General features: G+C 36.8%; 1 protein-coding gene across 11 annotated transcripts in view; it reads left to right on the forward strand.

The window, feature by feature from the left end:
- Positions 1–11,095, forward strand: part of LOC124947886 (RB1-inducible coiled-coil protein 1) — a 53,488-nt gene extending 42,393 nt beyond the window's left edge. For 9 of the 11 annotated variants that reach the window (XM_047490630.1, XM_047490633.1, XM_047490634.1 and 6 more), the window contains 8 exons: positions 3,825–4,113; positions 4,206–5,148; positions 5,213–5,430; positions 5,512–6,142; positions 7,157–7,894; positions 7,987–8,286; positions 8,371–9,180; positions 9,439–11,095. In XM_047490630.1, the coding sequence (XP_047346586.1) occupies positions 3,825–4,113; positions 4,206–5,148; positions 5,213–5,430; positions 5,512–6,142; positions 7,157–7,894; positions 7,987–8,286; positions 8,371–9,180; positions 9,439–9,555 (4,046 nt within the window). In that variant the 3' untranslated portion in view covers positions 9,556–11,095. The remainder of the gene's footprint in view (positions 1–3,824; positions 4,114–4,205; positions 5,149–5,212; positions 5,431–5,511; positions 6,143–7,156; positions 7,895–7,986; positions 8,287–8,370; positions 9,181–9,438) is intronic. The other 2 variants (XM_047490636.1, XM_047490637.1) reach the window with 2 other exon arrangements.
- The last annotated feature ends 1,162 nt before the right edge of the window (positions 11,096–12,257 follow it).

Raw genomic sequence — 12,257 nt, forward strand, 5'->3', positions numbered from 1 at the left:
GACGTACGAATCGTGAAAACATCTCGAGAGCGTTGTCTTTTTACAGCGCGATAAAAATATCGAAGGATTGAAAAAAAGGCAAAACTCAGATGATAGTTCAGGGAGGAAGGCAGTAATAATAGTTGATAGGGTTAGGTAAAGTTAGAGAACCGATGACGTATAGTAAGGCATAATTCATATCACGTGACGCAAGTCACATAGTGTGTAGGGTGGCACTGGGGTATAATGTGACGTCATGATATATAATAACATGTGTTATTATATATAGTGAGGGAATTCTCCCGGCAATCGGTTGGTTCGATGATGAAACAAAAAGGTACCAGTAAATTCACGACACCGTGAATTACGTTATATGTTATCGGATAATACTTGCGTATCGATCGAGAGATAACATATTACATATGTATGGTAATGTGACAAATGGTAATCATTTCTTCTATTGTGTTTATTATGTATTGTAATTATCATTCTATGTACATACAGTGGCTCATGAAAGTATTCGAACGTTCGCTATGGAAACTTTAAATAATAAAAGTATGCGTATTAGACTTAAATTGAAAAAGTAATGTCGCAACTACTGTAAGACACAATTATCGAGATTATATATTTGAAATAAATGGAATAATATAATGGAAAATAATTAGTTTATATAGTTACAATGAGTTCCAAAAAATCGAAGACGGAGATATTCGAGGGTGGTGAGTTAATATTAAAATTTCTTTAAAGATTAAGGAAATTTATAGGCGTATTGTCGAATTAATAGGAAAATGTGTATCTACGATACATTACTGTTTGAAGTTAAGCCTGACATGAATATTTTTATTATTTATTAGTTTTAATAGCGAGCGTTTGAATACTTTCGTGAGCCATTGGAGACTCTTCATTGTACGAAAAGTGCGAGTTTGTGCTGAAAGAGAAGAGATATGAAAAGGAACAAACCCTTGAAGGGAAAGTTATTGCTATACGGTCCGGTGAAAGTCTATGTAACTAATGGTAAGATAACGTTTTACCTGTGTATGTCTGACCCAGGGTACGATATAAGACCTTGGATTTTTTTCGAGGATCCAAAAAGGAAAATGGGCCTGAAAGATGTAACGTGCGAGAGGACTAAATAAAATTATTCGTTAGCTTGGAAAGAGAAAGTAACAAATAAAATCATTGATAGATAGACGCGCGATAATAAACATTATGATTGATAATTGTTATCGATGAATTATAATCAGTGATATTATGTATGTTTAATTAAATTTATTCATTATAGAAATAATTGTTTAAAAATGTATAGATTTTTTATTTCTTCAAGATAACGCGATTAAAATTAAACGCAATTAAAATTAGACGCAATTCACATGAATCATTTTTTCCATATGGCATAGCGTAACGATACAAGCATATCTGCGTGAAATTCATGGAGCATGTTGCAAGAGTTTACGCCATGAATTCTTATGATCGCAATTTTTGTCCGATTTTAATGATCACAAGAGTTCATTCGAAAGATAAAAATCTTTTTTTACGCGAGATCATTATTTTTCTTTTTTTGAGATTTTTAAAATAGTTTTTTACTTATGCGAAAATTATTCTTAGTAATTACTTTTTTTTTTTTTTTTCTTAACTGTGATTTTTGCGCAGAAAAGAAGATCTTTCAAAAATCTGGGAATATAACTGCGTGTAAAAAATCTTTTCCTCTCGAGTCAGCTCTTGATCGATAAAATCGAACAGAAAATGTAACTATGAGAATTCACGAGTTATTAAATTCCCTTGCAAACGCGTAGGAAGAGAATTCTCTTGTCTTTGTGGTGTATGTTGTTTTATGTTACATCAGAGAGCTACGGATCATGTCGACTTTTCTCTCTTCTTTCTTTCTTTCGAGGAGTTGATCATTTAGAAATATATAAAACAATATTCCCGTTCATGTAGACGTGTAGCGAAAGAAGAAGCTTTGATTGACGCTTTGACATGAACGCGAAGCAGCGCCACTAATAAATTAAAGGAAAAATAATAAAGAAACATGGAGGGTTATAAATCCCTCCTTAAATTTTTGTCAGATTTTGATGATCAAGGACTCGATTCGAAAGATAAAAATTTTTTCTTCCTACATAAAATTGTTGTCTTGCCGATTGATTTTCAAAATAATGACACTTTGGAAAATTACTTCTTTCTTTTTTTTAGGCGCGATTTTGACAGAAGAAAAGAAAAGTATATTTTTTCCAAAAATCGGAAACAACAAAAAGCCATTATCTTGAATAAAAATTGCGATGATGAGGATGTCATGGTGTAATAAACCCTTCCAAACGCACAGGAGAATATAACCCCCTTGATATAGTCTTACTTGCTCGATTCATTGTGATGATAATTAATATATAAATACGATTTATACAAAATTTTTAACATAATATTTCTAAGCAATTTCCGTTTGTGAGCTACGATTTTGCGATAAGGCCATATAATGATGATGCAATAGCAAAGATAAATCTATCCGCGATGTAACATTATCTTGAGGTCAAAGTAAATAAAATGCGAACTATTATTTGTCTTTTATATTAAAGAATGAAAAGTCTCGTAGATGTTACTAAATCATTCACGATATTGGGCTATTTGATATATGTACATGTACATGTAACTTGTAGCATGAAGATCGTATATAATTAGAAAAAGAGAGCACATTAGGCTAAGTTAAGATATTCTGGGAATTCAGTGCCGTGTTTTGAAATTCTTGGCCCGTATCGACGCGTGGCGAATTCGCTCCTTATATAATTTTATTATATTACGTTTCTACTTGTTCATTGAGTACATGATTAGTAGTACACGATGTCGTTCGAGTGTTCTAAAATCATTTTTCTTTTTTGTTTTTATTTGTAATTTTATATCTTTCTTCAGCAGAGAAGTTTAATGGTCGAGTATAACCTCTGTTATCAAACGTCGATAACGATGCAATCGCTTGAGGAAATGAAGACACAGATTTCGGCCGACGGAAATAATTCAACAACGTAGAAATACTTCGTAAATTCTCTCTCTCTCTCTCTCTCTCTCTCTCTTTTTTAATTTTTTCTAATTTGCAAATTTATAGGGTCAGTCGGTCGTGGTCACGAGATTGTGACTTATTGCATAGATATTATGCGTTTCGAATATGCATCATAATCGCATGTGTATAATCGAAACGATTGTATATAAACGAGCTGTTGGTAAAAGATATAGTTGGTTGCACCTGACTGGCTAGATCGGTTTTATTCCGCTTCCTTTTATAACAACCCCTCGCGTCGTCTGCTGTTCCCGTCTCTTCGTTACGCCTGTCACGTCTTTCGTTCGTTGCAATTCCGGGATAATTATCGCGATGCGGAGAAGATGAAGCTCGTCGAGAGACTCGATAACATAATTCCTTTCTTGATCTTGGGATCCACGATCGTCTGTGACGTAAGGAAACACTGAAACGGCTTGAGGCATGCCGGTGACCTTGAATTTTCCTCGCGTGCCAAGATTACGTCCACTCCACTCACAGTCTCAACCAATTATATATAGTCTCCGTTTTCTCTTAGCTAGTGACGAATTTTTTTTCTTTCTTTCTTTTTTCTTTCTTTTTTCTTTTTCTTCCTTTTCTAAAGGAGTTTGCTAATTTTATAATTATAGATGTGTAAAAGAAAGAAAAATAGAAAAAAAGGAATAATCCAAACGAAATCGATTAGAAATGTATGTATTTTTACCATTAAAATATATGGAACACCGTGAATATTATCCCTTCGTCTCTTACGTTTATTTTAAATATGACATAATATGTAATAATAATATAATCTTTTTTCTTTTCTTTTTTTTTTTTTTTTTTGCCGTAGATGTGGATCTTCAGACTCAAATCGATACTTCTCTTGAGATGCCAGCTACTTATCAGACTCTCGTTGCACGCGCTCAGCTTGCTCAACAATGCTGCGGGCTGGCACGCGAACAAACGAGAATTTGTGAAAGACTGGTTCACGATCAACATCTCCAGCAACAGGGTTGGGCCGCGGTGGTTGCCAATCTTGAAGACATTACGCAGATGTTTCAATCGAGGGCCGAACTGTTGCAGCAAAGCTTTACCGTTTACCTTGCCGAGAGGCAACAACAAATGCAACTTTTGAACAAGTGAGTTATCTTGAAAAGTAAAGTGCTAATATATAAGTGAACATAACGGGAATGTATTGTTTTGAAAATTAAAACTTTGAACGTTCGTGTAGCTTCCAGCAGGATTTGGAAACTCTAGCAAAGATTCCAATTTTACCGGCATTGAGGGCCCAAGCGGAAGGTCTTCTTAGTCCAGACGATCAAGGAGAGAACTCGGAGCAACAGTCAGAGAACAGCGAGGAAGTTTTAAGTCTTCTTCGATGGATCTCCGCGAAGGACAATCAAAGTAGTTTGGAACAGGTGGCCGAGCAATGCAGCCGAGGCTTGGAACAGTTTGACGAAAGGGTGATGGAAACATTGAAGGCTGAAGTAAATGCCGCGATTGACAATGCAAACAAGCAAGACATGAAAGAAATAAAGGGCCTTGGGGAGAGGCTCTTTGCTCTCGAACAACTAATGGCACAAACGAAGAAGCTCGTTCACGAGCAGGGCGAGCTCGCTCAGGGATTTCTTCAGAATCAAAATCGCGCAAACAATCTTGGAGATGCTAGCGTATTACCTGATCTCTGCACCTCGCATAGGAGGCAATTAGTTGTTATGCTTCAGAATCACAATCAGCTGCGTGACATTCGGCGCAGGTGTACCAAAGCAAAAGAGGAATTGTCGGTTAATATCTATCATCGGTTGAAATGGATAATGTACGTGGAGAACAAGATGATGGAGGTTGACGGTAAACTCGTGATGTATCACGAGAGCCTGAAACGTTTAAGACGTCATCTCGAGGTACTGCAGCAGATTCACTTGGCACCTCAAATGTATTTGCGTGCTGTAGCTGAGGTTGTCAGAAGGCGAACCTTTTCGCAAGCATTTCTTGTGTGGGCCAGCAATCTTGCTTGTCAGTTGTTGACCGTACATACAGAGGAACTGGCACGTAGGCGCGAGTTCCAAAGTAAATTTGATGGTCATTTCTTGAATACCCTCTTCCCTGGTTTGGAGGACACGCCACCGCCCTATGCCACCGAGGCACCCTCGGTTTTCGACAATGGATTACCAAAAGTAAGATTCGTCAAAGTTCTTTGATATTCATGCGGCAATACTAACGACATCTTTACCGTTACAGTTAACTGCGAGCGATATGGAATCCCTAAGATCACAATTGCCTGGTTTAGCGCTGAGCATTTCTACGCCGGATTTGAACAGTATAACGCAATTCTTTTTGTCAAAAAGTCTCACCGAAGCAAGCACGGAAGGGAACAAAGAGAAAGAAAGTATGTCGACACGGGTAGATGGTCCTTCGAAAGAACAGGATCGCGTTAGAGTACCGGCGCTGGGTGACAGGTAGAAATATACAACACATTTACCTCTACTATTATACTTATACGGTGGAGGTTATGAATATATATTTGTGTGCGATTTCAGGGGTGGATTTGAGTCGGAAACGGATACGGAAGAGTTCGAGAAAATAGGACAAGGGACGACCGATTCGAAACCTAGTTCCTTCGATGGCACCCAACAGAAACGTCAGAAACAATTGGAGGTTGGTGCCTCGCGAAGCGTGTCCCCCGCTTCCTCCAGCTCGACTAACGTCTCGCCATTAAACACGAAGGTCGCAGACCTAACAAGCCGATTTTCCACATCGAACGAACCCAGTTCCTTCCATTTTCCTAGTCTTACCATCAGCGAACGACCCTCTCAGCTAAGTCCTCTCACCGAGTGCGCGGAGAACGGTGAATCTTCCAGTCAATTGCAAAGTGCTACATATGGTTTTCCAAAGCATCGGCAAATAACTCCGTCCGTATCCTCCGACAAGATCGAGGAATCAAATTCCTTATGTCCGAATCCTCCTACCTTACCTCACTCCGTGACGTGCGACGGCCAGCAACAACAGTTACAATATTACCAGCTGTCCGGTAGCGGTGGTAGCAGCCCTTCCATCGGGGTTGGCGCTACTGACTTCATGGGTACCGAGTTTTACATGGACGATTCTTTGCCGAGCAGCCTCAGCGAACCTCCTGCCGACGGGCATCAGGCTATCGTTTCCTTTCTTCAGGTACTGGACGACTTACAGCTCGCAAAAAGACCTTGTAGTCGTAGCCGTAAACGTTCCATTACCTTCCTAATAATCAATCATGCTCTCGCACTCATCTGGGTTCCCCGATGTGATCATTTTGCGAACAGCTTATCTTTATATTTTCTGTTTAAAGCGAACTTTTCTCTCTGTTCTCTCCTTTTTCTTCGATGTCTTAGATACATTTATGATTTTAGATCGTTTTAATAATTTCTATCCGAAGCTGATTACTATTTACTTTTATGCAAATAGATCTGAAAAGTTGGGTACGTATCTCTTGCTTGCACGTTCATTCCATGACTGTTTGTTTAATCCTTTTGCGCCTGCTAATTCTTGATGTTTGCTTGAATTTTCAAACGATGTGTGCGCCTGTATTGCGTCTATATCTTTTAGAAACAGTAATGTGCGGATCTGTGCGCGTGTGCGTGCATCTTTTAAATTTTTCAGGATAGCTGCCGTCGCACTCTCGTGTCCTAACTCCTTACCTTGTAAAAAAACACTTGGTTATTTGGACATATACTTGGATTCATACAATGGAACACTTGTGACACACAATGGAACACTGATTCACATTATGAATCAATGGATCATTGGATATATACATATACATATACACACATATATATAGATATATGTATGTCATGTATAATGGATATACGTGTGTGTGCGTGTATATATATATATATATATATATATATATATATATATATTGTGTCAAAAACACGATAGCTTCTCATACGAACGAAATTCGTTCTAATAATAACTCTGTCAGTGGATATTAAATGAATTTTGCCTGTTAACACATCAAAACATTAGACTTTTTTCCTCGAATACAAATCCTATCCTTGATTAATATGAATTAATAGAACCATTATGTTTCTTTATATATATATACATATATGTATATATATTTTTATTATGATTCATTATGTAAGAAAGCAAAATGGATGATTACAAAAATATTGATCGAATTTTCCATGACGTCCATTATTTCAGGAGAGCCTTGGCAATACTCGCGAAGAAGTGGAAAGATTGCGTTCGGTTCTAAGGAGTATGAAAGTGATCGTGAGCGAAGCCTTGACCTCCGTCCGGAAAGAGTTGGTTGTTTTACGAGATCGATCGGATTTTGGTAACAGCGGTCTTGCAGAGTTGACAAAGCGTATTCGTCAGGCGTTAACATTATACTCGAACGAGTGCGATCGTCGTTTGCGAGAACGAGAGCAAGAATTAACCGTCGATCACGAGCTTGAAATGGGTGACATTAAGAAGCTAATGCAGAGCCGAGATGAAGAGATCCGTGCCGTGAAGAGGACTCTGTTAGAAAAAGAAACCGAATTAGCCGAGCACGAACATCTGCTTAGCACAATGCGTCAGAAATTGGATGCCGAACAAACGGACATGAGGAATTTGCAATCCCGTCTCCATCGGCAAATGGATGAGACCTTGGAACAGGCTCGTATTGACAAGGAAACAGCTGTGGAGAAGGTAAATGATGAGAAGTTTGTGGAAATCGCTTCTTTGACCAATTCCTTAACCCAATGTCAGAAACGCATAAAAGAACTCGAAGAGAATTTGGCAGCTGCTCGAACGGAACAACAAAAAATGGTGAAGGAAGCTACGGACAAATTGCAATTGGAGTATAAGACCGAATTAGAGGCTATTAGAAATCTCAAATTAACGGCGGTTAGTATAATGGAAAGGAGTCCTAGCGACTCGAGTTTGGAAAAGATAGAGGTAATTGAATTCATTTATTAATATGTTCTTGCCAAATATGTTCGTTCATCAGATACATATATTTGACACGTTTTATCGTTATCATTTTACAGCGGCCTGACGTTATTGAACTTGTTAATCACGAGGCTATATTAGCGCAAGCGAAGGAAGATATGAAACTCGAAAAATCAGCTGCAGTCCGTACCGCGATTGAAAAAGAACGAGCCGATTGCGTGGCTAAATTGGATCACGAGCTTCGATTGGCCAGGCAAGTTCTACAAGAGAGGGAGCGAGAAATGGAGTTATATAGGATAAGGGAAGCTGCACTTACGGAAGAATGTGGACGGTATAAAAGTACAATTAGACGATTAACCAAATCTGAAAATTTGTCTAGGCAGGCGCTCAATGAAAAGGTATAAATATCATTTAATATAAATATCATACTCTCTTAGATTCGTTTACATTGAATTAATCGATTCGATTTAATCCACACGTAGGTAGAAAATTTAGAAACCGATAAAAGTTGGCTAGAAGGGAAACACTCTTCCGAGAGAATGAGTCGGGAACAAAAAGAGAATATAGTTCTTATAATCGAATCGACATCGCGAAAGGAATTTGGCGACGATCGCTTGGATATGGGTCAAAGCAATTTGGGAGAAGCTATGAAAAGTTTGGAAAGTGATAAGGATGAGGTTGAGGCATCGGAATCAAAAAAAGTACGGTTGGAAGCGGACGACGATCATACTCGTTTATCGAGACGACTTGAGATTCTTGAAAACGACAATAAGAGATTATCGGCAGAATTGAAAATAATAAAAGAGAGTAAAGAAGTTTCTGACGCTAAAATCGAGGCTTTAGAGGCCGATAAGGTTCGCTTGGAAATCGAATTAGTGAAGGAACGAGGTAGAAGAGATTTCGCAGAGTCCTCATCTTCGGCCGATGGTCGTGAAAAGGAAATGAACGCTTCCGTTGCCATTGTTTCTGGATCGTCATCGAGTCGCGATGCCGCGACCAGTCCGGATGGCGCCGTACCTTACTTTCACTTGTCGCACCTTTGGAAAAAAAAGAATATCACGAAATTGGTTCAACAGGGTCGTATTACAGTAACCACGTGCAATCCCGGAGACATGGTCCTCGTTGTTTGGGATCCGGTTCATTGGAGTTATGCCTTGCTTCAGGAATCCTCGACTCTTTATTTTGTAAATTCGGATTGCGTAGAGTCCTTAGGATTTACTGCCGATGGAGCTCCGAAAATATTCGAAGCCATCGTCGAGGTTATCAATAAGGAGTACTGCATAGCTAGGAAGGTAAAACTTCTTTTTATTCGACCATCAGACGATTACTTTCACTTACTATTATTATTACCCATTGATTTGAACAATTTTCAATCCCTTCATTATATCTCCCCTATAATCATCTTATGTTTTTCTTTCTTATTTTCTTTCTTATTTTCTTTCTTCTTTTTTTTTTTTTTTCCGTGAAATATCTGTTTTGTTTTCTATTTATAAGTCTATTATAAAATCTTGTATGAATCATATAAAAATAAAGAATTACCCCTTTTTTAGTCGACAAATCGATACCGCGTCTCTCAAGGCACTAAGTTCTACCAAGTGCGTATAAAGCCAGTGGAAGACGTCGTTGAGAAAACGAAATCTCAGATGGCGAAAGGCGATGGGGAATAATTTTTATTCGATATGTCCGTCAATCTTCAGCTTTTAGCAGCACTATGGTCATGGATAATTAATCGATGTGTGGTGCGCTACTTGTTTTATCAGTGAAAACGAGAGAAAATATCTGGAACCATCTGGAAAACCAAACTGAAAACTCGAATCATGGTTCAAATTTGCCAGAGCCTCAAGATGCATCCTCATTGTCGATGAAAATAAAAATATATGGAAGAATAAGTGAGATGTGATATTGAAAATATGTGAACGGATGCGCGCTGGCGTTTCATTGTGATATAAATAATTTTTAATGAATGAAACATAATTGCCGAATGCTGTGGTGGTTAGCTGTGAAACGTGACGACATTTATAATTCTCTATCTGTCCGTATTGATTTCTTTTTTCTGTCTTTCGTTTTTTCTCTCTATTTTTCTCTCTCTCTCTCTCTCTCTCTCTCTCTCTCTCTCTCTCTCTCTCTCTCTCTCTCTCTCTCTCTCTCTCTCTCTCTCTCTCTCTCTCTCTCTCTATTTCCTTTTTTCTCTTCATAAGCATAACAAGAAAGAACGAACACTTTATGAATGTCATTGATGACTCCTGCAATTTGACGATAGAACGATCGCGCGTAAGAAAGTTTATTAGGATTTAAAACTTTAATGAAACCTATGCGGAGAGAAATGAAGCGAGAGTTTTTAGTGTTCATAATTTCGCTTTGAAACTTCCGCGTTCGAACAATTAATTACCTTTGCACCGTGTGGAAGCGTAGTTGTAAGTTTTACAAACAAGACATTTTGTATATATAGTTTATATTATATACATATTCGCATTACATAATACATACGTATATATATATTCATGCGTACATATATGTATATATGTGCGTATGTATTTATGCATGTATGTATGTATGTATGTATGTATGTATTTATATATGTATGGATATACATATACACATATACATACCGTTGTACGAAGCGTGCAATATTTGCATATGAAATATCGTAGTAGGTCCTAAGAGACGACAACTAAAGATTTTGTAAAATGAATTATCCTCTCGTGAATGTTACTGTGCAATTTCGTAATCTATTCCCGCAAGATTTTCGTAATTCTTACGAGTAGGAGACGTGTTAGTCGTTTACTCCCCCGCCCCCAATCTCTTTCGATAACCGGCCTGCTTCGCGAACTTTTCCCACGGAAGGTTCTGTTAATTTTTTTCGAAGAAAAGAAAAGATATCGCGAAGCGTTCTTGTCGACTTTGTCTCACAACAAACTGTTATTTTTCTCAAGTTTATCTGAGAATCTGGAATATAATTTAGCTTAAATAAAACGCGGGTTTATAATTTTGGGTTTATCTGATATTGAGTATAAAGGAGAAAACGAAAAAAAGAAAAAAACAGGAAAATGAAAAAGAACAAAGAAAAAGATTACGAAGAAACAAAATTGTGCGTAGTAGAATGAATTTTATAAATATATATACACACATACACTCGCGTATATTTTTTTCTATTAATCTGATCGGTGTCCACGCGATCGAGGTCACTTACGTATATAAAGATAACGATGATTATGATGATGATTATGATGATGATTATAATGATGATTATAATGATGATGATTTGATGATGATGATGATGATGATGATGATGATGATGATGATGATGATGACGATAATGTTGATAATGATAATGATAATGACGATAATGATGATGATGATGATAATGATGATGATGATGACGATAATAATAATAATAATAATAATAATAATAATAATAATATAATAATAATAATAATAATAATAATTAATAATAAATAATAATAATAAATAATAATAAATAACAATAATAATAATGAAAAAGGAAAAAAAAATTATTGCAAACTGAAGTTTTAGTCTCTTAGAAAGAAAGAACCGGGATTTCGCTTCGCAACTCATCTTTTTTGATCATAGCTCTATAGTTACTTATCTGCTGTCGATTCTATTTCATTTCTTTCGCGTATCGTTAAAGATATTCTTCGTAGTAACATTGCAGTAGCTGTGATCGTTAAGCTCGACATTTTCACTTTTACTTACTTATTCTTATTAATTAACGTTAATTCCAATCGCCAAGAAAAGCGACATATTTGATCGTTCGCATGTTGTTGTTCTTTCCTTAAAAAAAAAAAAAAAAAAAAAAAAAAAAGGAACGAAAGTAAAATGAATTCTTTATTTTTCTTTTTTTCTTTTTTCTTTTCTTTTTTAAACGAGGAAGTGCTAAACGCATACGAACATCGGAATGTCCTTCGTAAAGCGAAAATCTATAATCGCAGCAAACATTGAAAAAAGAAAAAAAAAAAAAAAAAGAAATATGTTTGTAAAATGTGCTAACATATATAAGATAAAGACGCTCGGTAGGTTGTAACTCGAATTTATCGAGAAAATGACTCGCCCGCTTCGATTTTAGCGCATTGATAGCTCTTAATTGCTCTCTCGACTCGTTAAGAAAAAGAATTATTATTATATTCGTGCTCGCGCATGAATATGCATATGTACGCATAGCAGGAATTTAGTATGAATTTCGTTGAGGAGTAAGAGGATCTTCTCTCTCTCTCTCTCTCTCTCTCTCTATATATATATATATATATACTTTATATATATATATATATCTCTATATATATATCTTACTTTCTTTCGTTGACACATTCTATATCAATTTCTATCACTCTCTGTCTCCTCGACGAACGTTATA

Source organism: Vespa velutina, chromosome 3, assembly GCF_912470025.1.
Source record: "Vespa velutina chromosome 3, iVesVel2.1, whole genome shotgun sequence".
In the NCBI taxonomy this organism is placed as follows: Eukaryota; Metazoa; Arthropoda; class Insecta; order Hymenoptera; family Vespidae; genus Vespa; species Vespa velutina.